We start from the raw sequence: 22741 nt of genomic DNA on the forward strand, positions 1-22741 counted from the left end.
AGAGGTGTTGCTATCTTGTGTAGTCATCCATAGCAAACAAAATGGTTTTCACCATCCTTTGCTGTGAGTGGCAAATATCAAGATATATAGTGACTTAATTTGTAGGTCCCTGACTTGTGGTCAGTCCGGAAACCGGGACAGGAATTGGACCCGGTTAATTTCCCTGAGAAGGGGAACTCTTTCCAATGTGGGATTGCAACTTCTCCGCATTTTATTGTTTTAGAGAATAGTCTGGGGGCACTGAAAGATTAAGTGATTTGCCAAGGTCACACCAGCAGTGCGTGATGGTGGACAGCCTTGAATTTGGCTTCGGTGTCCTGAGCCTGGCTTTTTATCACTACATTACCCTGTCCAAAAGAAACTGAAATGGGTTACTAAAGATGATGAAAATCTTAGGAAATAACTGCCAAAGATGATGAAAATCTTAGGCAATGAATTTCCAAAGATTATGAAAATCTTAGGCAATGAATTGAAGACCAGGATAGAGAATGTTTTTCTCCTTGTTACAGTCTAACCTTGATTTACCCACTTGAAATGAAACCGTAACGTCTCCACCGTTACAGTAGCCAGCCGAGGGTAGGGATTGTTTCATTTGTATCCCCAACCAAGGGTAGCCCCGCCCCACGGCTCCCTAGTTGGGGCGGAGCCTCTTGCCTACACCCTCCCCCCTCCCTTTCCCGCTTTCTCTAGATTACTCCGATCTGGGCGGAGTCTGAAGGTTGAGGAATCACTTCTGAGTGACGGGAAGCATGGACCACGTGATTTCAGAGAACCTACAAACACCGCGTCTGGAGACTCTCACAGAGCGGGGGGTGGAATGCCTTCCTTTCCGGGAGAAGAGGGCGGGGCCAAGACGCGCTCTCTGATGGGCCGGGAGTTTCGGCGCCCTCGCTGATTGGTTGGGCGGCTCAGCGTCTCGGAGCGCCACTGTTTTGGTTCGGAAGTCGCGGGCGTGGGTAGCCGTCTGGTTTCGATTCGGCTCTCCCGACGATGGGGACGCTTCGGGTAATACGGGGCCTTCTGTTGCCGGACAAAAACGCGCAGGAGGAGGACGAAGGCGAGGAGCCTGTCGTGGAGGAGGACGAGGAGGACGAGCCGCTCTTCGTGGACGCCGAGGAGCTGTGTAACGGAGGGTTGAGGGCGGGCAGCCTCCCCTCGCGCAGCTGGGGTAAAGCAGTCGGGAAAGAGCCGAGGACCTGGCCTTGAAAGGCGGGGGGCGGCCGGGGATAGAGCCGGAGCTCCCATTCTGGGCCCTAGCTGTGGCCTGTGCCCCTCAACCCTTCTGGGCCTCAGTTTCCTCATCTGTAAAACCAGGAGGGCTCGAATGGATGGTCTGAGGGACCCCTCCAGCCCCAGGGCGATGACCCCGTGACGTATGTCCTCGAACCTCCCTTCTCCCCTCCGAGATGGGCGGGTGGGCTCGATAAAACCCCATCCAGCCAAGAATCTTACCCCCTGTGCTCATGAGTCCTCTCATTTTGTGTGAGATACGTATAAACATTGCTATTGAAAGGGGAAGCACTTATTATGCTTTTGCTGTATGCACTTAAAATATAAAGGCGTTTGCCTTTATGTATTTTAAATCATTTAATTTATAATTAAATATTTATAAGTTATTATTTGTACATATTACATAAATGTTATAATATGATAATATGTAATATATGTTAAATAGTATACATTATATAATGTGTAGTATAATGTAATATAGTATATAATATAAAGTAATGTAATATACAATATGTAATAATGTAACGTAATATATATTATACAACATATAATAATATAACGTGATATAGTATATTATATAATAATGTAATGTAGTATAATATCATATAGTATAGTATGCGTGTCATATAAATTATAATTTATTTATAAATTAAGAAATAAAAATAATAAAACAAATAAATTAATTAAATACTTTTATATTTATAAAATATAATGCAAAAGGAGAGCTGGGAAAGGGGGTTTGGGGGAGGATGCTCAGAAGCAACAAAAGAGATAATAGATAAAGAGAAACTTCATTTACCAGGGTCTGGAGATCCAAGGGTCTAGTCCAAGTTGGGGGATTTTGGAATGGGGATGACTGAGCGTAGACTACTTGGTGAGGAGATGGCCAGAAGTACTCCTAGAAAGGACTATGTCATTTGTCTGCCCTATAGATTTTACTCCTGATGATTCTGAAACCTCTCTTTCCCAGGCCACTTTTCCTATAGACTGGATGTCCCAAAGTCTTAGAGCAGTTTAAAGCTTCTTTTGAGACCTTCTATGTGTGTTGCTTCCTTTGGAATATAAACTCCTTGAGGGCTGGGAATGTTTCTTTTTTTTCTCTCCCCAGTGCATACATAATAAGCCAGGTTCCTGGCACTTAATGGTAAGCATTTGGCTAATGCTGTTAATTCTTTCAGCCATCTATCCATTCATAGGTATGTTTGCCTTCCTGATTAGATTGTAAAGGAAGGTGAATTGAAACTTGTTTATTGGTGTCTCGGAGGGAATCCCTGTGGAGTTGGAAAGAACCTTAAAGGTTTCATCTAACCCTCTCATTTGCAGATGAGGAAATGGACCCAAAGAGGGATAAGTAACTTGGTCCTTGCCCAAGGACATTTAGTTCAGTTTGGTGTAGTGAGGGATAAGAATCTAGGTTTGAATCCCAGAACTGTTATTTTGGGCTCTGGCTTTAAGCAAAGCAAAGGACTTTATTCAAGCACTTATTTGTGCAAGCTACGGTGCTAGACCTTGAGGATAGAAAGAAAAAAGAAAATGGTTTCTGCCCTCAAGGAGTTTCGATTCTGTAGCAGAAAACAATGAGTATCCTTAGAAATGGGTCCCTAGGTGGATAGCTAGTGGATGCAGTGCTGGGCCTGGAGTTGGGAAGACCTGAGTTCACACTAGCTTGACCCTGGGTAAGTCATTTAACCCTGTGCCTCAGGTCATCAGTCAGTAAAATGAGCCGGAGAAGGAAATAGCAAACTACTCCAATATTGTTGCCAAGAAAACCCCAGTTGGGGTGTCGAAGAATCTGACTAATGACTCAGAGAAAGAAACCCATAGAAATAATATGCAAATTGAACATGACTTCCTATTTTCTACTAATGTCGGTGAATAGCTACTCAAGTTTCTCGAGCAAAAGAGAAACATGGTTAGACATGATTCTTTTAGATAATCATTTCAGCTGCTGTTGGAAGGGTAGATTCAAGAGTGGAGAAAACTAGTACAAGGAGGCTGATAAAATCATCCCTGCAATGAGGCCCTCGTTTGGTTGTGGTGAGAATAGAAAAAAGATAGCTGGAAGAGTTGTTGAAGTGGTAGCCACCAGATTTGGTGGCGATGGGGACGTGGGCTATATGGAGGTGTGGGAGGGTAGAGAAGCAAGAATGACTCCTACTTTGAGAGGAAGAGTAAGTTAGGCAGAAAAGTGGGTTTGGGCACAGTTGATTAAGCTGACTGATCCTTAGTTTCCTCATTTGTAAAATGAATTCTAGTTAAACATCATGCATTTAAAACTGGAGAGAATATCTAGTTTATGGTCCATTGGAAAGTAATGGAGTTAGGATTTGAGTTTGAATCCTGTCTCTACCTGAATGTCCTTGGGCAAGGACCAAGTTACTTAAACCTCTCGGGGTCCATTTCCTCATCTCTAAAGTAAGAGGATTGGATGAGACCTTTACGGTTCTTTCTAAGTCTAAAACCATGATCCTATAAACAGCATTTTGTATTCTCACGTGTGTATATTCTCATTTTCCTATGAAAAGCTGTTTAGATTCTTTTATTTATTGGAAAAGTTGAATACAGTATCTGATAAAAATTAATAGAATGACTAATTTTGTATGTTGTTCTTTTGCTGCATATAATTCCCTGAACCTTAAAGTTCATTACATTGGAATATATAAAATCAATTTTAAAAAATTAATATTTGAGGAAAGTTTAGTTATATGTTGTCTTAAATTAGTTGATAAGTTCTCCTTATGTTTGTTGTTATTTTAAAAGTTGTAATAGAAGAGGATGAAAACACCGCAGAGAAGATTCGAGTGTTTGGACGGTTTCCATTGATTGGTCCATGGTGGAAAGTTAAAGTAAAAGTAAAGTTTGTGAGATCCCGGTACTTAGCCCATGGATTGCCTTCTTATTTTTTACAGACAGACTTATCATCCCAGCACAGAGATATTTGTGCACTTTTTCTTAAGGCCTGTGAATTTACAGATGATTCTAAATTGAACTTTTTAAAGTGGGTGTATAAAAGATCAAATTATTGCAACTTGAACTTTGCAAATCTTCAGGAAGCACTGAAAGATTTTGAAGAAGAGTGGCAAAAGGAGTCTTCAGGGGGAAAAGGTGGAAATTCTTCACAGAAGAAAAATAATCAAAGTTTATTCAATAAAAATTCAAGTAAGTGTAAATTTAACATCAGATTCAAGTCGGGCCATTACAGCAACTGAGGAGTGGAATGTTTCAGCTTTTATGACCATAATCTGAAATACAGCCTTCCTTTAGAAAAGACAACATGTATAAAGTAGTGTGATTTTCCTTTTGGGGGTAGGACAGAGTCTGCCAGGTATGGGACATGATCTAGTTGGAAAAGTGTCCAGTTATGTGAAAAGGAAAAGTAAATTTCAGTGGAAAATGGATGTGGTTAAATGTAATAAGTATGACCTCATTACGGTAAAACTTCATAACCGACAACGGTTTAGATAGCAACATCAACTATATTGGGCCAGGAAACAGCATTTTTGCTTCCTTCTCTTCTGCCCAAGTAGATGATATAGGGTCATGTGTAGATTTAAATGAATTTTTAGATAAAAGTTTTTTATCTTTGTGGAGTTAAATGCCCAAATCTGATAGAAATTATGTTCAAATCTTTGACATGAATTGGTTGGGTCTCAATCACTTATGGAGAGGAAGCAGAAAGGAAAAAAAAAACTGAACAATAAGTTTCTGTTTAAAAAAAAATGCAATATTGTTTATGTATAGGATGAAAGCTTAGAATTTTCAGGTGACCAAACCATGAACAACATTCTCATTGACTAGAGCAAGTCCACTGTTATCATTAGTAATCTTTTCTTTAGTTTTGATTATTTCATCCAGTTGTGTAAAATAATCCTTGGTGTTACTCCTTTTTTGTGCAAATGATGTCCATTATAGAAATTTGTCTGTAAAACCCTTGCTTTCTTTATGTCTTACTTTAACTTCTTTTCTTTTGGTCTCCTATAGTTGTTTTAAAAACTGTAATGAGAGCTTTGAAATTTCCAAGAATAATGGAATTCATTCCAATCCTTTTGCCTCGCCATTTTCACAATCTTCTGAACCTAGAACATCCTGAGAACTGGTTCAGAAATTTGGAAGAGATTCTAAATACCTGTCCATGGAAACTTGGCTTTAGTAGAGTAAGTAGGATACAAACCCTTGGGTGGCTGGGCTGATTTCTGTGATAATCTCTATACTTGTCAAAACTGGGCCAGATTTGTCAGTTATGTAAAGAGCCACAAACATTTTTTTTTGTTTTATAGAGTTGATCTGGCCAAAATAGGTTTATCCCTTAAGAGCCAATCTGCCAGCCTCCCTCTTATTTACTAGGTTATTCCTCCGATAACACACCTCATCTGTCACTTGCACCATATTTAAAACCTTTCCAGCAAGGTATGACCTGACATGATGGAACCCTGATGACATACCTTTTGTGAATAATAATAATGATGACAGTGCTTATTTAGTAACTTAAAGTTTGTAACATACTTTAATTGTATTCTTATTTGATCCTCTTACAATTCTGTGATGTAGATGTTATTGTTATGTTTACTTTACAGGTGAGTAAATTGAGGCAGAAAGAGGTTACATCGAAAAGCATTTATTATGTGCCTACCATGTGCCATAGCACTGAATTATGTGCTGGACTTGGCTAGAGTCACACTACATAGGTAGTAAGTGTCTCAGGTAGGATTTGAATTTATTCAGACATTCCTGACTCCAGGTTCAGTATTTTATCCACTGTATCAAGCTGCCTTCTGAGGTCACATCTCTGACATTGGAACATTGTCAGAATTCTTTGCCTTTGCCTCAGGATCAGCTCATCTTTTTGTATCACTAATTTTCCTGATTTTCTCCTTTAAAGTTGCTCGTTGTTTAAGTGTAGTCATCTTTTCACAAGCATTATGCCATTTTCCATTACTATTTATGTGATAATCATTTTAAATTCTCTGGAGACTATAACATTCCATGTCCATACACCACTGGTAGAATACTGGTAGTAAAATGATACATTCTGCAATGATCCTGTTTGACTAGTCCCAACAGTATTTTTTTAAGGTAAACTAAAATAACCAAGATTTTAATTTGTGTAGTTCCGTAAATGAAGAAAAAGGGACGGAAAATACAATTTGGGGAGAAGAATATGGAGAGAGGAAAGAATAGCTCGGAACAAGGGAGAAGAGGGTGGGCAAATCCAGAGGGTGAGAGAGAAGAAGTCTACTAATAGGTGATTGGAACTGTAGACGATAATTCTAGGACTTGACAGTCTCTGTTTTGATAAGAGCAAGGCAGTGTGGTATAATGAAAGGAGACTGGACCCTCAGCCATAAAGACCTAGAGAATCCGGACAAATCATTTACCTCTCCATGCTCAGAAGGCACTTTACACTTTACCTTATAGAATTCTTGTCTTCCTTCAAGAGACTTCTGAATAACATGATAACTTTCTGAATTCCATGTCCCATTCCTCCCCACAACCCCCTACTCCACCCTCCCACCAGCCAGTGTTGTCTTTCCATTTTGAAGTAAACTATTTTATATTTAATTGTATTTATTCTGTATTTTACATGTTGTGTATGTACAAATATAAATGTGTATATAGAAGATACATATGTATGTCCCTTCAAAAGTAAACTTTTTGAGAAGCGATTGTTTTATTCTGTTTTTCTATTCCCAGTGCTCAGCACAGTGCCTCCTCCTAGTAGTTATTTAATAAATATTTGTTGATTGAGGATAATAACATGTGCAGAACACACAGATTCTTGTGAAGATCAAATTAGGTCTTATAATCCTCTTAAATTGATATATAACCTTAAATTGATATATAAATGTCTTCTATTGTTGTATCTGGATCATAGAGTATGTAGAGGGGAATAAAGTGTAAAAAACCTGGAAACATAGGAAAGAGCCATGTCATAAAGAGCTTTGAATGCTAGAGGAATTTATGTTTGATTTGGATGTAAAAGAGCAAGTGGAGCTTATTGAGTAGGGGAATGACATGGTCAGTCCTGAGCTTTAGGAAGATTAGTTTGACAATTGAGTAGAACATGGACTGGAGTAGGGAGATCCTTGAGGCAGGGAGACCAATCAGAAGGCTCTTGAAGTAGTTCAGGTGAGAGGTGATGAGGACTTGAAACACTGTGATGGCTACATGAGTAGAGACAAGAAAGTGTTTGGGGGGAATACTGTGAAGGTGGAAACAACAAGGTTTGGTGATGGATTGGATATGAAGGGTAAGGAAGAAAGGAGATGAGGTTATAGGCCTGAGTGCCTGGGACAACTATCAACCAAAGTGAGAGTGTAGACAGAAAAGTGAAGGGACTCCAGGCAGAGCCTTGGGGGACACGCATAATGAGTGGGCACAACATGGATAAAGAACCAAAGAGAGTGAGGCATGATTGACTGATCTTACTTGTTGGCCTTTCTCTTTATGTTGTTGCAAGAGTAAGTGCTAATGTACTGGACTCCTTGCATCTTTCCCCAGCTCAAAATCCAGAGGCAGGGATTCTTAATTTTTGTATGGTCATGGACCCCTTGGCACTCTAGTGAAACCTAATGATGGAACTCTTCTCAATCAGTCAGCAAGCATTTATTAAGAACCTACTCTGTGCCAGACACTGTGCTAAACCCTAGGGTACAAAGGAAAAAAGACAGTCCATTCCTGCTCTTAAGAGAGTCACAGTCTGATGGGGGAGACAACATGCAAACCCCTATTTCAAACAAGATATATAAGGGTAAATCGGGGTAATCTCAGAGGAAGGCACTGCATTTAGGGGAACTTGGAAAAGTCTCTTGCAAGAAGTGAGTCTTACCTGAGCCAGGGAAGCCAGGAGGTGGAAATGAGGAGGGAGAGAGCTCCAAGCACAGGGAGCAGCCAGGGAAAATGGGAAGTTGGGAGAGGGAATGTCTTATGTGAGGAACAAAAAGGAGGAGATTGCGTATTACATGGAGAGGGGCAGTATAAGATGTCCCTTGATATGGCTTATAGATATTTAGAATGAAAAAGGTTTTGTTATACTATGTTTTATAAAAGAACTTAAATTTTTATTTTGCTTGTATTTTTTTCTTAAAGATAATCTACAGAGAATTGAAGCTTATTGGGTGTGAAGCAACTTGGCTGGCATTTTGTCAATGTGAATTTCTTCTCCAAAACATGAGTGATTTGGAGAAAAATGCATTAATAACATATAATAAACTGAAACAGATATGTAGAGAATATGGACACACTTATGTTAAAGAAGATGAATTAACCTTTAAGTTGTCTGGAAAGATATCATTTCAAGATGTTTGGTTTTCTCTGAAGTTTTTGAAAGATATTGGGGTAGTGACAAATGAGAAAGAATGTATCTTTCTCAGTGATCTTTATGAAGCTGAAAGAGATGTTGCTTCTTTGGTACATGACCTTATGACATCACCATCATGGAATTTAACAGTAGATGTGAAAGAAGTTCTTGCATCTATGGAGACCAGGAAATCTGATCATGCAGAAGGAGATGATGCAGTAAATACCAGTAAGCCTCAGGAAGAAAAATTAGAAAATGATGGTCATGCTTTGGACATGCACAACCATAGCAGCCAAGTTTTTCATTCTGTTGAAAATGAAATTGATTTTGAAAAGCCAAATCAAGTACAACTGGACCAAGATCAGGTGGCTGCCCTGAAAATGATTTGTTTTAATGCAGTGACAGTTGTCAGTGGGAAAGGTGGCTGTGGAAAGACAACAATTGTTAGCCATCTCTTTAAGTATGTGGAGCAAATGGAAGCGACAGAAGTGTGGAAAGCTTGTGAAGACTTTGAGCAAGACCTAGATGCACCAGACGAATGGAACACTTTTGTTCATCAAAGTGAGTGGAATAATCATAAAGGCATAGAAGTATTACTTACAGCACCCACAGGTAAAGCCGCAAGCTTGCTGAGAGAGAAGACGTGCCTTGCTGCTTATACATTACATCAGGTGAAAACTTCTTTTCTTTTCTAAAGCAATATAAAAACTCCTACATTAGGTGAAGCAAAATTAACTTAAAATAAATAGCTGTTCTTAGTTGTAATCAGTCAACTAGTGTTTAATGAAGGGCTGTTGTTTGTTCAGTGATGTGTGAGACTGAAAGAGACAGGAGTTTAAACTATGGACTTTGTAAGAACTTTGGAGACAATCCACTAACAACACTGAGCAATTATTTCAATTGTTGATGAAGTGGATTTTTTTTTTAGTAATAGATTTGAGTGTGATCTAGAATTAGTATCAGAGATTTAAATTTGGAAGAGACATTAAACTGAGAAAGCTGGACTAAATGATCCATGGGATGAGAAAGTTAAGTTTTTAGGGCAGAAGTAAGATAACAATCAGCCCTTGTAGAGTGAGTAGGATTTAGATAGCTGTGTAGGAGGAGAAAGTATTTCAGGTCTGCCTGAGAGAAACATTTAGTGGCAAGCTTCAAGGATCTGTCCTTGGTCCTGCTGGTATTAAAGCTTTTTTTTTTTTTTTTAAGTGGTGACTTGGATGATGATGTTCTTGGCTGAACACTTGAAGTTAGAAGAAGGATATCTAGCATACCTTGATAGAGTCAAGGCTTAAAATGTTCTTAACAGGCTAGAATTATGGATTAAAACTAATAAGATGAATTATAACAGGGGCCAATATCCATTGCTGCACTTAAAAAAAAAAAAATCAGCTCCACAGGATGGTGGAGGCCTAGTTAGACAACTGATGGTGTGAGAAAGACCAGAGTGTTTTTTTAGTTGATTGCAAATTCATTGTGAATCAGTGGCATGATATGACTGCCAAAATCCTCTCAATGTCATCTTTGGTTGCATAGTGTCCAGAAGGCTGGTAGTTCATGTACTTTGATTTAATTTGGTTACATTTCCTGTGTTCAGTTCTGGGAGCCATATTTTAGAAAGGATATTGCCAACCTTCATTCAGATGAAGAGTATCAGGAATGGGAGAGGAGCAGGAACCAAGTTATATGAGGTTTACCAGGTGAAAGAATAGGGATATTTATTTATTTTAAGTTTTCAACATTCATTTCCACAAAGTTTTGAGTTCCAAATTTTCTTCCCATCTCTCCCCTCCCCCCGCAAAAAAATGCCAAGCATTCTAATTATCCCTACCACTAATCTGCCCTCCCTTCTAACATCCCTCCCTTCTCTTATCCCTATCTTTTCTTTTGTCCTGTAGGGCAAGATAAATTTCTAAACCCCATTACCTGTATTTCTTATTTCCCAGTTGTATGCAAGAACAATACTCAACAGTTGTTTCTAAAACTTTGAGTTCCAACTTTTCTTCTTTCCTCTCTCCCCACCCATTCCCATTGGGAAGGCAAGCAATTCAATATAGGCTATATATGTGTAGTTTTGCAAATAACTTCCATAATAGTCATGTTATGTAAGACTAATTATATTTCCCTCCATCCTATCCTGTCCCTCATTTCTTCTATTCTCTCTTTTGACCTTGTTTCTCCCCAATAGTGTTGACTTCTAATTGCTGCTTCTTCCCATTGCCCTCCCTTCCGTCATTCCCCCCTGCTCATCCCCTGCTCCCCCACTTTCCTATATTGTAAGATAGGTTTTTGTACCAAAATGAGTGTGCATTTTATTCCTTCCTTGAATCAAATGTGATGAGAGTAAGCTTCACGTTCTCCCTCTCACCTCCCCCCCTTTTCCCTCCATTGAAAAGTCTTTTTCTTGCCTCTTTTATGAGAAATAATTTTCCCCATTCCATTTCTCCCTTTCTCCTCCCAATATATTCCTCTCTCACCCCTTAATTTTATTTTTTTAGATACAATCCCTTCCTATTCAACTCACCCTATGCTCTCTGTCTCTCTCTGTGTGTGTGCACGTGTATGTATAATCCCACCAACTACCCAGATGCTGAAAAAAGTTTCAAGAGTTCCAGATATTGTCTTTCCATGTAGGAATGTAAACATTTCAACTTTAGTAAGTCCCTTATGATTTCTCTTTCCTGTTTACCTCTTCATGCTTCTCTTGATTCTTGTGTTTGAAAGTCAAATTTTCTTTTCAGGTCTGGTCTTTTCATGAAGAATTCTTGAAAGTTCTTGAAAGTTCTCTATTTCATGGAAAGACCGTTTTTTTCCCCTGAAGTATTTATACTCAGTTTTGCTGAGTAGGTGATTCTTGGTTTTAGTCCTAGTTCCTTTGACTGCTGGAATATCATATTCCACATCCTTAGATCCCTTAATGTAGAAGTTGCTAGATCTTATGTTATCCTGATTGTATTTCCACAATACTCAAATTGTTTCTTTCTAGCTCCTTGCAATATTTTCTCCTTGACCTGGTAACTCTGAAATTTGGCCACAAAGTTCCTAGGAGTTTCTCTTTTTAGATCTCTTTCAGGAGGTGATTGGTAGATTCTTTCAATATTTATTTTGCCCCTTGGTTCTAGAATATCAGGGTAGTTTTCCTTGATAATTTCATAAAAGATGATGTCTAGGCTCTTCTTTTGGTCATGGCTTTCAGGTAGTCCCATCATTTTTAAATTGTCTCTCCTGGATCTATTTTCCAAGTCAGTTGTTTTTCCAGTGAGATATTTCACATTATCTTCTATTTTTTCATTTCTTTGGTTTTGTTTTCTAACTTCTTCATTTATCAGAGTCATTAGCTTCCCTGAACTCCACTCTTATTTTTAAACAGCTATTTTCTTCAGTGAGCTTTTGAAACTCCTTTTCCATTTGGCTAATTCTGCTGGGGATTCTGCCCCTGAGGCCTGCTTGGGTCCTCCTCTGGGCGTCATGCTGTTTGGCCAAGGCTGGGCTGGACTCCATTGTGCGTCCAGTGTGACAGACCTTTCCTGTCGGTCTTTCAGGTCACCCTGGGCTGGAAATCTCCACTCTGTTGTTCTGTGGCTTCTGCTGCTCTAGAATTTGTTGAGAGTCTTTCTCTACGGGTATTTTATGGACTGTGGGGGAAGAACTAGTGTATGTGTGTCTTTCTACTCCGCCATCTTGGCTCTGCCTCCGGGTCTTCAAATATTTAAAGGGCCCTTGTTGGACCGTATTGGGGAGGGATTAGATTTATTTGACTAGTCTGCAAAAAGCAAAACTAGGAACGGTCGGCAGATATTTCAAAGAAACTTGATGTTAGAAAAAACTTGCTTATACTTAGAGCAACCCCATGGGAATGGGCTTTCTTGGAAGGTCATCAGTTGATTTTTTATTTTCACTGGTGGTTTCCAGGATGATCACTTGTCAGGTATGGTGTAGATGGGATTTTCAGCTGTGAGATCATCTGATTCTTGTGGAGTCAGTGACATAGGATGATGAATCCCTCATTGTAACTTTAGTCCCTGAATGCTTACTGATATGGAAGTTTTTTTAAGCATATTCAGTTCTTCAGCATCTTCCTTGGAGAGAAGTTTTTTTATTTGAATGTCCCATCTGTGTCAAAAATATCAGATTTATGAATGTCACTGTGAATTTTATATTCTCTTCTTGTTCCTTTTTTGTTTCAGCATTCACTTTTATAAGATTTTGAGTTCTAAATTTTTCACCCTCCCAACTCCCCAAGATGTCATGTAATCTAAGTTATTATACATGTACAGTTATATTAAATAAATTTCCACATTAGTCATGTTCTTAAAGACGAGTCAGAACAAAAGGGAAAAGCCATGAAAAAGAAAAAACAAAAAAAGAGAATAGTATGCTTTGATTTGCATTCAGACTCCATAGTTCTTTCTCTGGAAGTGGATAATATTTTCCTTCGTGAGTCATGGAATTGTCTTAGATCATTGCGTTGCTGCACAAGCTAAGTCTATTTTAGTTGGTCATTGCACAATGCTGCTTTTACTGTGTACAATGTTTTCCTGGTTCTGTTCACTTCACTCAGTATGAGTTCATATAAGTCTTTCCAGATTTTTCTGAAATCTATCTACTCATGATTACATTCATATACCACAACTTGGTCAGCCATTCCCCAGTTTATGGCCATCCCCTCAATTTCCACATCTTTGCCACCACAAAAAGAGGTACTGTAAACATTTTTGTACATGTGGATCCTTTTCCCTTTTTTATGATCTCTTTGGGATACAGATCTAATAAGTGGTATTGCTGGATCAGAGGGTATGCACATTTTTATAGCCTTTTGGGTATAGTTCCAAGTTGCTCTCCAAAATGGTTGGATTGTTTTACAACTCCACCAGCAATGTATTAGTGTTCCAGTTTTCCCACATCTTCTCCAACATTTATCTTTTTCCTGTTTTGTCACGTTAGCCAATCTGTTAGGTGTGATGTGGTGCCTCAGACTTGTTTGTAATTTGCATTTCTGTAATCAGTGGTGATTTAGAGCATTTTTTCATATGACTAGAAAACTTTAATTTCTTCATTTGAAAACTGCCTGTTCATATCCTTTGACCATTTCTCAATTGGAGAATGACTTGTATTCTTATAAATTTGACTCCGTTCTCTTAAATATTTTAGAAATGAGGCCTTTATCAGAGACACTAGGTGTAAGAATTGTTTCCCAGCTTTGTCCTTCCCTTCTAATCTTGGTTGTATTGGCTTGCTTTGTGCAAAACCTTTTTTAGTTAATGTAATTAAAATGATCCATTTTGCATTTCATAATGTTCTTTCTCTCTTGTTTGGTCATAAATTGTTCCTTCTCCATACATCTGACATGTAAACTACTCCTTGCTCTCCTAATTTGCTTATAGGATCACCCTTCATGTCCAAAACGTGTACCCATTTTGACCTTATCTTGGTATGATCTGAGATGTTAGTCTATGCTTAGTTTCTGCCATACTATTTTCTGGTTTTCCCAGCAGTTTTTGACAAATAGTGACTTTTTATCCCAGAAGCTGGAGTAGATTACTGTAGTCATTGTCTACTGTGTCTTGTGAAGCTAACCTATTGCACTGATCCACTACTCTCTTTCTTAGCCAGTACCAAGTAATTTTGATGATTGCTGCTCTATAATACAATTTTAGATCTGGTATGGCTCTTGCTACTTAATTTTGTGGCCATGTGAGATGGACATCCTATGTAGAAATTTTAAAAGTGATTTTTAACTTTGTGTTAAGTTTGGAATTGTGTGCTCTATTTGTAGGTAAAGTACAACTTCTATTCATGGCAGAGAGCAAATACAAAAATGGAGAAAAAAATTCCATGGAAGTTTTCTTCAGTGAAAGTTCTTGTTGTGGATGAAGGAAGCTTAGTCTGCATAGCAGTCTTCAGATCAGTTTTAAATTTGTTGCGTAAACATGCCAGACTTGTGAAGCTGATTATCCTTGGTAAGTTAAAAATGGGTAGAGTCTGAAATGCACTTTTAAATGAGTTATAGTTTTGTAAAGTGACTACCAGTACTCTACTTCTAGTCCAACTCAACTGTAAGTTACTAGCATACCAGTGCCATGCCCAGGAGCTACAATGCTAGTGAATCTAAGGGGATCATGTAACAACCATATTCTTAATACCCTTTACTGAGCTTCTACTATGTATAAAACATCATTGTAATAGATGCTAAAGAGGTTACAGTGACAGAGGGGAGGAAATATAGTGGGAAGAGCACTGCATTTGGTGCTTGAGGTCTTGGGTTTGAATCTTAGCTCTGGCACAACTGTACGTATGACTTTGGGCAAGTCATAACCTTATTTAACTTCATTTTCCTTATCTTTAAAATGAAGGGTTTGGACTTTCCTTCTAACTCAGAATGTATAATCCTACGAAACTTACACTGTGAAAAATGGTATGAGAGGTACAAAATACTAGAAGAATATCTCATTGTTGTAATAGTTCTTAGAGTGGTTGGATGGTTAGGAATTTGGTTAGTCTGTGTAGATCAAGGTGATATTTAAGATGGGTTCTGTAAGTTGGATAAGACTTTAAGTAGTGGAGATTTGGGTAGGGGTGGGGGTGATTTAGGTACTAGTCTAGGCATAGGGAAGAGTTGGGAACCGTGACATGGAGGCAGGATAACGTGAGGTAGGTTTAGGAAATAGCAAGTAGACCAGATAAGTTGAACTAAAAGGCACATGAATGAGAGTAGTTTGTGTTAAGGAAGAAAAGAGGCCTTAGCTTCCTTGAGTAGGAAGATTATGGGGACCAAGTTAGTTCCCTATTTAGAGTAAAATCCACAGGGAGAGAACTAACCTCAGCTAGATTTCTGTTCTTCTTTCCCATGGGGATTAAAGTGTCTCTCTCTGAAATTAGTTTTACAGTTTGTCTTTCACCTATCCCTGTACCTCACCTTATCCACATAACATAGTTGAAGTCTTTTCTTTTTTGTGTCTAGGAGAATCAGTATTATTTTTCTTGAGCTGATGTACTGAGTTACTGCCATGAACAGGGCTGCCAGGATCCAATCCCCTCCTACCATACCTTATAGTATAAGCCTGTGAGATTATTTTTGTAGGGTGGGTGGGGTGTGGAAAGAATGAATGAGTTTTCCATTATTTCAGTTCTTTGATGTTGTTCTAAGTGTTTCTATTGTTATCTTCTTGATTTAGCTTCTATTACTATGAATTTGTTGCATATATCCTAAAAGAAAGAAATTGGGCTTGGGGAATTCTTTGGAAAACAACTCTACCATCTTGCCAGTTATATGACTGCCTTTGATCTAGGCCAGGCCTAAGTTATGGCCATTAGTGATTCAACTTTAGGAATTAAAATGCAATGAGGGTTGCATTATAAAATCATATTATAAAATATAATTAAAATTATAATTATTATAATATACAAATTATATATTATCAGGCCATATCTAGAGTGTTGTATTTAATTTTGGGTGATACATTTTAGAAAGGACAGCTGGAAAAAATCATAGAGGAGAGCCATGAAGGGGGTGAAAAAGTAGATGAGGATCTTGAAGGAACTGGGAATGTTTGGCCTGAAGAATACTGAGGGAGGGGGGTAGTTTTCCTCAAATATTTGAAGGTCTGCCCATACAGAAGAGAGATTGGACTTTCCTTTGCCAAAGAGTGAGGGATAGCAGTTGCAAAGAGGCAAATTTTGACTTGATTTAAGAGAAAAACTTCCTAATTATCAGTTATCCCTAAGTAAAATTAGGAATTATTGATAGATTCCCCTTTCCTAAATGTCTTCAAGCAAATGTCTGATAATGATTATCACTTGTTGAGAATAGAGGGAATTCTTGTTCTGATGTGGATTGGACTAGATGGTCTCTGAAGTTTTTAAAGGCCTGTAGTTCCTTGATACTCATCTGTAAGAAACATGCTTGACATTAAAAGGTATCAAGGAAAATTTATTACATCAGAATTCAAAGGAACTGAATGCTTTGGCCAAAGCAGACCCCAGTCCTCTTTTCAGGAGGAAAGAGTGCGGGATACAGAGGGCATTCTTATAATGTTAGTTCAGGACAGATCCTCCTTTCAGAGGATGGATTGGTCTGTTCTCTTTTGGGTCCCAAACTCTTTGCACGTCTACTACACATCACTCCCTGGTGTGCTCCCCCCTCCCAAACATGTTTCAACATACAACCCACGATCAGAAAATGGAGGGATAATTTTATGTGGGGTGTGTCTGCCTATATGCATGAGGTTCATTAAGCAAGTACAGTTGAAATTTTAGGTCACCCTGTCATTGACCCCAGCTAGTTTATGCTGGACCAGTTTTTAACTCCTTTTTGGGTTTTTCTGAAAGCCACTAAATGTTTTCTGATTGGTCAGGGTCACCTGCAGTTTGCTAACTTTCTTGTCTGACTTATTCAGCAACCTTAGGAGCTAATAACCAACCTTTGTGTACACTTAACTGCTTGTTGTCTCTTACAAGTTTCTGACCTTTTTATCTGACCATGCTTGGTCAGAACTCTGATTAACTGACACCACTCAAAATTGGGAGTTTTGACCCTGTGGAAACATAACTCCTTTGTTTCCCACACATCCATTAAAGTCCAGGTCAGTTTTAGCTCCTGCTGCCCACCAGCAGTAATGATCAATCTTCCACTCAGAAGTTGTAGGAACATTTTCTAATCTCTCAAAAACTTCTCATGTATTCTTTTGTATTATAATTTATATTATATATGTATATGTGTGTGTGTGTGTGTGTGTGTGTACATGTATCTTATTCCTCTGCTAATTTTTGTACTTCATGAAGGCAGGAAATGTGCTCCCTTCACATTCCAGTGATCTGTGCACGATAGGCATTTGACACAAGTTTGTTGAATGCTAAAGAGAAATGATCCTGATGAGGGCTGGAGAGATAGAGGTATAAGAACTCCAAGACTGGAGTTCCCTGTGTGGGCCATCTGGGAAAGAATTCATGGACTCAAGCATTGTTGAGAGAAGAGGGCCCAGTATAGGGCCCAGGAGAATACCCAGGGTTAGTGGGTATGACCTGGATGAAGATTCAGTAAAGAAGGCTGAGGAGTGGCAACAGGGGGTTTCCATTTGTGAAAAGCATTCGGCCTAAAGCTCTTGGGGGAATTGAGCAGCTGATCTGAACCTCAGCCCTGAGCAAGGTCCTAGGGGGAGGAAAAGCCCTAGAACCCTCCTCTTGACAAAAGATTCATAAGTCAAGTAACTGGATGGGAAAATGCCCAAAAAAGAGAAAAAAAAATAAGACCATAGACGGTTACTTTCTCGGTGAACATATTTCTTTCCATCCTTTCGGAAGAGGAAGAACAAAGCACACTGTCAGAGGAAGTCAAGGCTTCTGCATCCAGTACCTCCAAAATGAATATGCAATGGGCTCAGGCCACTGAAGAGCTTGAAAAGCGAGTCAACAGCTTGCTAAAGGAGACCCAAAAAAGTGCTGAGGAAAATAACACCTTTAAAAATAGGCTATCTCAATTGGAAAAAGAGGTCCAAATAACCAATGAGGACAAGAAGGCTTTAAAAAGCAGAATTAGCCAAATGGAAAAGGAGTTTCAAAAGCTCACTGAAGAAAATAGTTGTTTAAAAATGTGAGTAGAGTTCAGGGAAGCTAATGACTATATGATAAATGAAGAAGTTAGAAAACAAAACCAAAGGAATGAAAAAATAGAAGATAATGTGAAATATTTCACTGGAAAAACAACGGATCTGGAAAATAGATCTAGGAGAGACAATTTAAAAATTATGGGACTACATGAAAGCCATGATCAAAAAAAGAGCCTAGACATTATCTTTCATGAAATTATCAAGGAAAATTGCCCTGATATTCTAGAACCAGAGGGCACAATAAATATTGAAAGAATTCACTGATCACCTCCTGAAAGACACCAGAAAAGAGAAACTCCTAGGAACCTTGAGACCAAATTTCAGAGTTACCAGGTCAAGGAGAAAATATTGCAAGCAGCTAGAAAGAAACAATTTGAATATTGTGGAAATACAATCAGGATAACACAGGATCTGGTAGCTTCTACATTAAGGGATCTAAGGGTGTGGAATATGATATTCCAGAAGTCAGAGGAACTGGGATTAAAAGCAAGAATCACCTACTCAGCAAAACTGAGTATAATACTTCAGGGGAAAAAATGGTCATTCAGTGATACAGAGGACTTCCAAGCATTCTTGATGAAAAGACCAGAGCTGAAAAGAAAATTTGACTTTCAAACATAAGAATCAAGAGAAGCATGAAAAGGCAACCAGGAAAGAAAAATCATAAAGGACTTTCTAAAGCTGAACTGTTTACATTCTTACATGGAGAGATAAGATTTGTAACTCTTGAGACTTTAGTCAGTATATGGGTAGGTGGCACACACACACACACACACACACACACACACACACACAGCACAGGTTGACTTGAACCAGAAGGAATGATATCTATAAAAAAATAAAATTAAGGGATGAGAGAGGAATGTATTGGGAGGAGAAAGGGTGAAATGGAATGGGACAAATTATCACTCATAAAAGAGATAAGAAAAATCTTTTTAAAGGGAGGAGGTGAGGCAGGAAAAGTGAATATGGCTTAAGGAGGGAATAACATGCTCACTAAATTTGGTATGCAAATCTAGCTTACACTACAGGAAAGTAGGGGAGAAGGGGACAAGTGAGGTGAGGGGGATGATAGAACGGAGGGCAAATGGGAGAAGGGAGTAATTAGAAGTAAACATTTTGGGGAAGGGACAAGGTCAAATGAGAGAACAGAAAAAAAGGGGGGAGTCAGGTAGGATGACGGACATTATAGTTAGTCTTACACAACATAACTATTATGGAAGTCTTTTGCAAAAGGACACATATATAGCCTGTATTGAATTGCTTGCCTTCTCAATGGGGATGGGTGGGGAGGGAGGAAGGGAGAAAAGTTGGAATTCAAAGTTGCAATATTGAGAATTGTTATTGCATATAACTGGGAAATAAATATAGGTAATGGGGTATAGAAATCTATCTTGCCCTACAAGAAAAGAGAGAAGATGAGGATAAGGGGAAGGATGGGGTGTGATAGAAAGGAGGGCTCATTAAGGGAAGTGGTAATCAGAATGCAAGGTGTTACAGGGTGGGGAGAGAGGGAGAAAATTTGAAACTCAAAATTTTGTGGAAATGAGTGTCGAAATCTAAACATAAGTAAAACTATTTTAAAAAGAGTTTAAAAGGCTTGCTGAGTTTTTGAATGTTTCTGCCAATTTTCTGTCCTTGGGAATGTACTTCTTAAAATATTTTCATTATTGAAACTTAAATACACAATAAGAAAAGAAAAATAAACATTATAATCTTAAATACAAAATAAGAAAAAAGTATGTGCACAGCAGAACATGAGGGAATTCAAAATATATAACAAAAAATTTCCATTTCAAAAAAGGCTTTATAATAAATACTACATGTTGTGTTGAAAGCTGTCCATCTTTGCTTCCTTGTTAGTTTTTTTCTCTGCTGTGCACTTTTTACTTTTTTCTTTTTTCTCCCCTTCCTCACACCCCACCCAAGAAGGCTGCAATTAAGTGCAGAAATATTTATGTATAGATATAGATTTATAGATATACATATACCTATTTATATACATATATAGATATATACTTTCCCTAACATTCTACTTCTGATCTTTGTTTTTATGTTTGTTCCTAGCTCTTATTTCCTATCCCTTCTGACTTCTCCACTTTACTTCTTCCAGGTACTGTGCCTTCCTGTTACTTAATCTATTACTCCCCTTCCTCAACCAGTGATCCTTCCCTTATCCTCCCATACTCATTAATCTAAACACTTTTCTATACCCCACCTTTGACCCATTCCCTCACCCTTCCCTCTAGAGATCCCTCTGTTACCCACTCCCTCTCCCCTTAGCATTTTAGTTCTTTCTGAATTTAGAAGACTTTTATATTCTAAATATATATGCATTGTTCCCTTTTAAACCCATTCCCGATGAAAGCAGGATTCCAGAACTACCAGCCCTCCTCCCCCATAGGATTCCTCTGCATTGTTCTTCCTCTCACACCTCATTTGTATAAAATAATTACTCTTTTTAGCTGTTCTTAAATGGTTTTGCTTTTTAAAGTCATACATACTTGACTCCGATCTTTCTTATAAACTACCCAATTGCTAATAACAATCTTAGACATACTTTTTACATTTTACGTATGTAAAAAGTACACATTTACATATGTAAAAAGAGTGTCCTATTGAGTTCCTTGTAGTTAATCTTTAGTATGTACCTGGGAATGTAATTCTAAAGTTATAGTGTTGTTCAATAGGAAAAATGACTTTATGGCAAGTCTAATTTTTACAAACTGTTTCAAAAACCCAGATACCAATGCATGGTGTTAAAATTTCTCTCTTTTTCCCTTTCAGGTGATGTCAGACAGTTACCCAGCATTGAGCCTGGCAACTTGTTAATGGACCTATTTGAGACTCTCAAATCAAGAAACTGTGCTTTGGAACTAAAAACGAATCATAGAGCAGAATCTCAGCTTATCATAGACAATGCAGCACGGTATGAGTTCTGTGCATCCCTGAAAAGCTATATACCCTATGTAGCGTTTTTCTTCCCCTCATCAGAAAGGACATAGGCTGTTAAGGCAATATCATGTATTCCATTTGGGATTTTCATATTTGTAACTGGTATAAAATTTAATCATTATTCAACAAACATTTACGTTCCAGGCACAGTGTAAGGTGCTGAGGAAACAAGTACAAAAAGGGAAACAGTCTACTTGCATAGAGCTTACATTCTAATGGGGATTTGGGTACAAATAAATCTACGTATATACAGAATAAATAAAAAGAGAATAAGTACAAATCAACACAGAGTATTTCGGTTAAGGGTATTTAAATTTTGCAATTTTATTTTGACCTAAGAATAAAAGATGTGCATATTTACTTAAGAGTTAGATTTTTAATTGACTACATTATCTCTATGTTTCTTTTCAGCACTAAGATAGATTAGATATCTATTTTGTCCCTTTTTGGGTTGAGCAATTTAACTATTAAAATTATTGGTTGATTTTACCTCAAGATTGAGGACATTTTGGCAGTATATAAAGCAATCTTTGAATAATACACTCGTGTGTTTTCTTTCTACCCTTAAAATCACAGGTATTTAGGAGATATAAAGAAAATTGGTTGATTAAAAGATAGAAGTAATGTAAGATCCTACTCTTTTTTTTGATAACAAACAAGAATCTAATTTGTCGCAGTATAAAGAAAAACAAGAAAGACTTATCTAACATAGAATCTCATGCATAATTTAAGATCATACATTATTCCTATATAAGTAGAGATAACTGTTTAGTAACCCTTCTGATTATTCCTATCAAGTGAATGCCTGCACCCTCACCCTCCCCCCAAAACCCCAAAAACAAAAACCAGGAAGACATGTTTATTAACGTTTTTGGAAGAAATCTTGTTCATGTCCCCTTAAACAGAAGGGAATTCCTTATGGATTCAGTTCGGCAAATAAGAATTAGGTATCTGCTTTGTTAGAGGCACTGTGCTAAGTGCTAATGCAGTGAAACTGTTTGTTCCTCAACATTAGGAACTTAGAGCCTTCTGGTAGGAAGGTGGTGAGGTCTTCCACATGCAGGAGCATCTTTTGTTCATGATATTGTACCAATTGCTTGTCCCACAACATTATAGGTTCTCCTCAGTGAGATCCATGATAATTTATAAAATAATTTAACCTGACAATCTACCTAGAGAAAAAAAGTAAATAGAATGAGAAATACCCGTTGTCCAGATGCATGCAACTTGAAGATGAGTCTATCAATTGGTGCCTCATTACTGTTCCAAACCTTTTCCCTTCTCATGCCTCCCCCCTTTTCTCTCTTACCTGTGGACCTTGTTTCTTAGTTTACTGAGAAGATTGAGTCCATTTAAACTAAATGCCCTCTTTCCTCCTTCTCTTCATCTCAGAACCCTTGCTAACATTTCCTACTCTCTCCTCCTGACAAAGAGATGTCTCTTCTCCTTACCAAGGCTCACGCCTTCTGTGTGTGCTTTTCATCTCACCTGCTGCTTACTTCTCCAGCACCTGTGCCTTGCTAATCTTCACTTGCTCCTTGTTTACTGATACTTTTCTTAATGCCTTCAGACATATTCAGGTTTCTCCCATCCTTTAAAAAAACTTGACTAGACCCTGCCATTCTGTACTAGTTTGTGATTCAGTTTTGCTGTTTCC

The 22741-nt window shown here is 38.2% G+C and overlaps 1 protein-coding gene across 2 annotated transcripts in view; it reads left to right on the forward strand.

The window, feature by feature from the left end:
• The first annotated feature begins 752 nt into the window (after positions 1 to 752).
• Positions 753 to 22741, forward strand: part of HELB (DNA helicase B) — a 54915-nt gene continuing 32926 nt past the window's right edge. The window contains exons 1-6 of one of the 2 annotated variants that reach the window (XM_072655299.1): positions 753 to 1168; positions 3991 to 4389; positions 5212 to 5384; positions 8317 to 9198; positions 14301 to 14484; positions 20917 to 21058. In XM_072655299.1, coding sequence (XP_072511400.1) covers positions 991 to 1168; positions 3991 to 4389; positions 5212 to 5384; positions 8317 to 9198; positions 14301 to 14484; positions 20917 to 21058 — 1958 coding nt within the window. In that variant the 5' untranslated portion in view covers positions 753 to 990. Of the gene's footprint in view, positions 1169 to 1887; positions 2375 to 3990; positions 4390 to 5211; positions 5385 to 8316; positions 9199 to 14300; positions 14485 to 20916; positions 21059 to 22741 lie in introns of those variants that run through there. The other variant, XM_072655300.1, reaches the window with a different exon arrangement.

The sequence above is a fragment of the Notamacropus eugenii genome, chromosome 3, assembly GCF_028372415.1.
Source record: "Notamacropus eugenii isolate mMacEug1 chromosome 3, mMacEug1.pri_v2, whole genome shotgun sequence".
In the NCBI taxonomy this organism is placed as follows: domain Eukaryota; kingdom Metazoa; phylum Chordata; class Mammalia; order Diprotodontia; family Macropodidae; genus Notamacropus; species Notamacropus eugenii.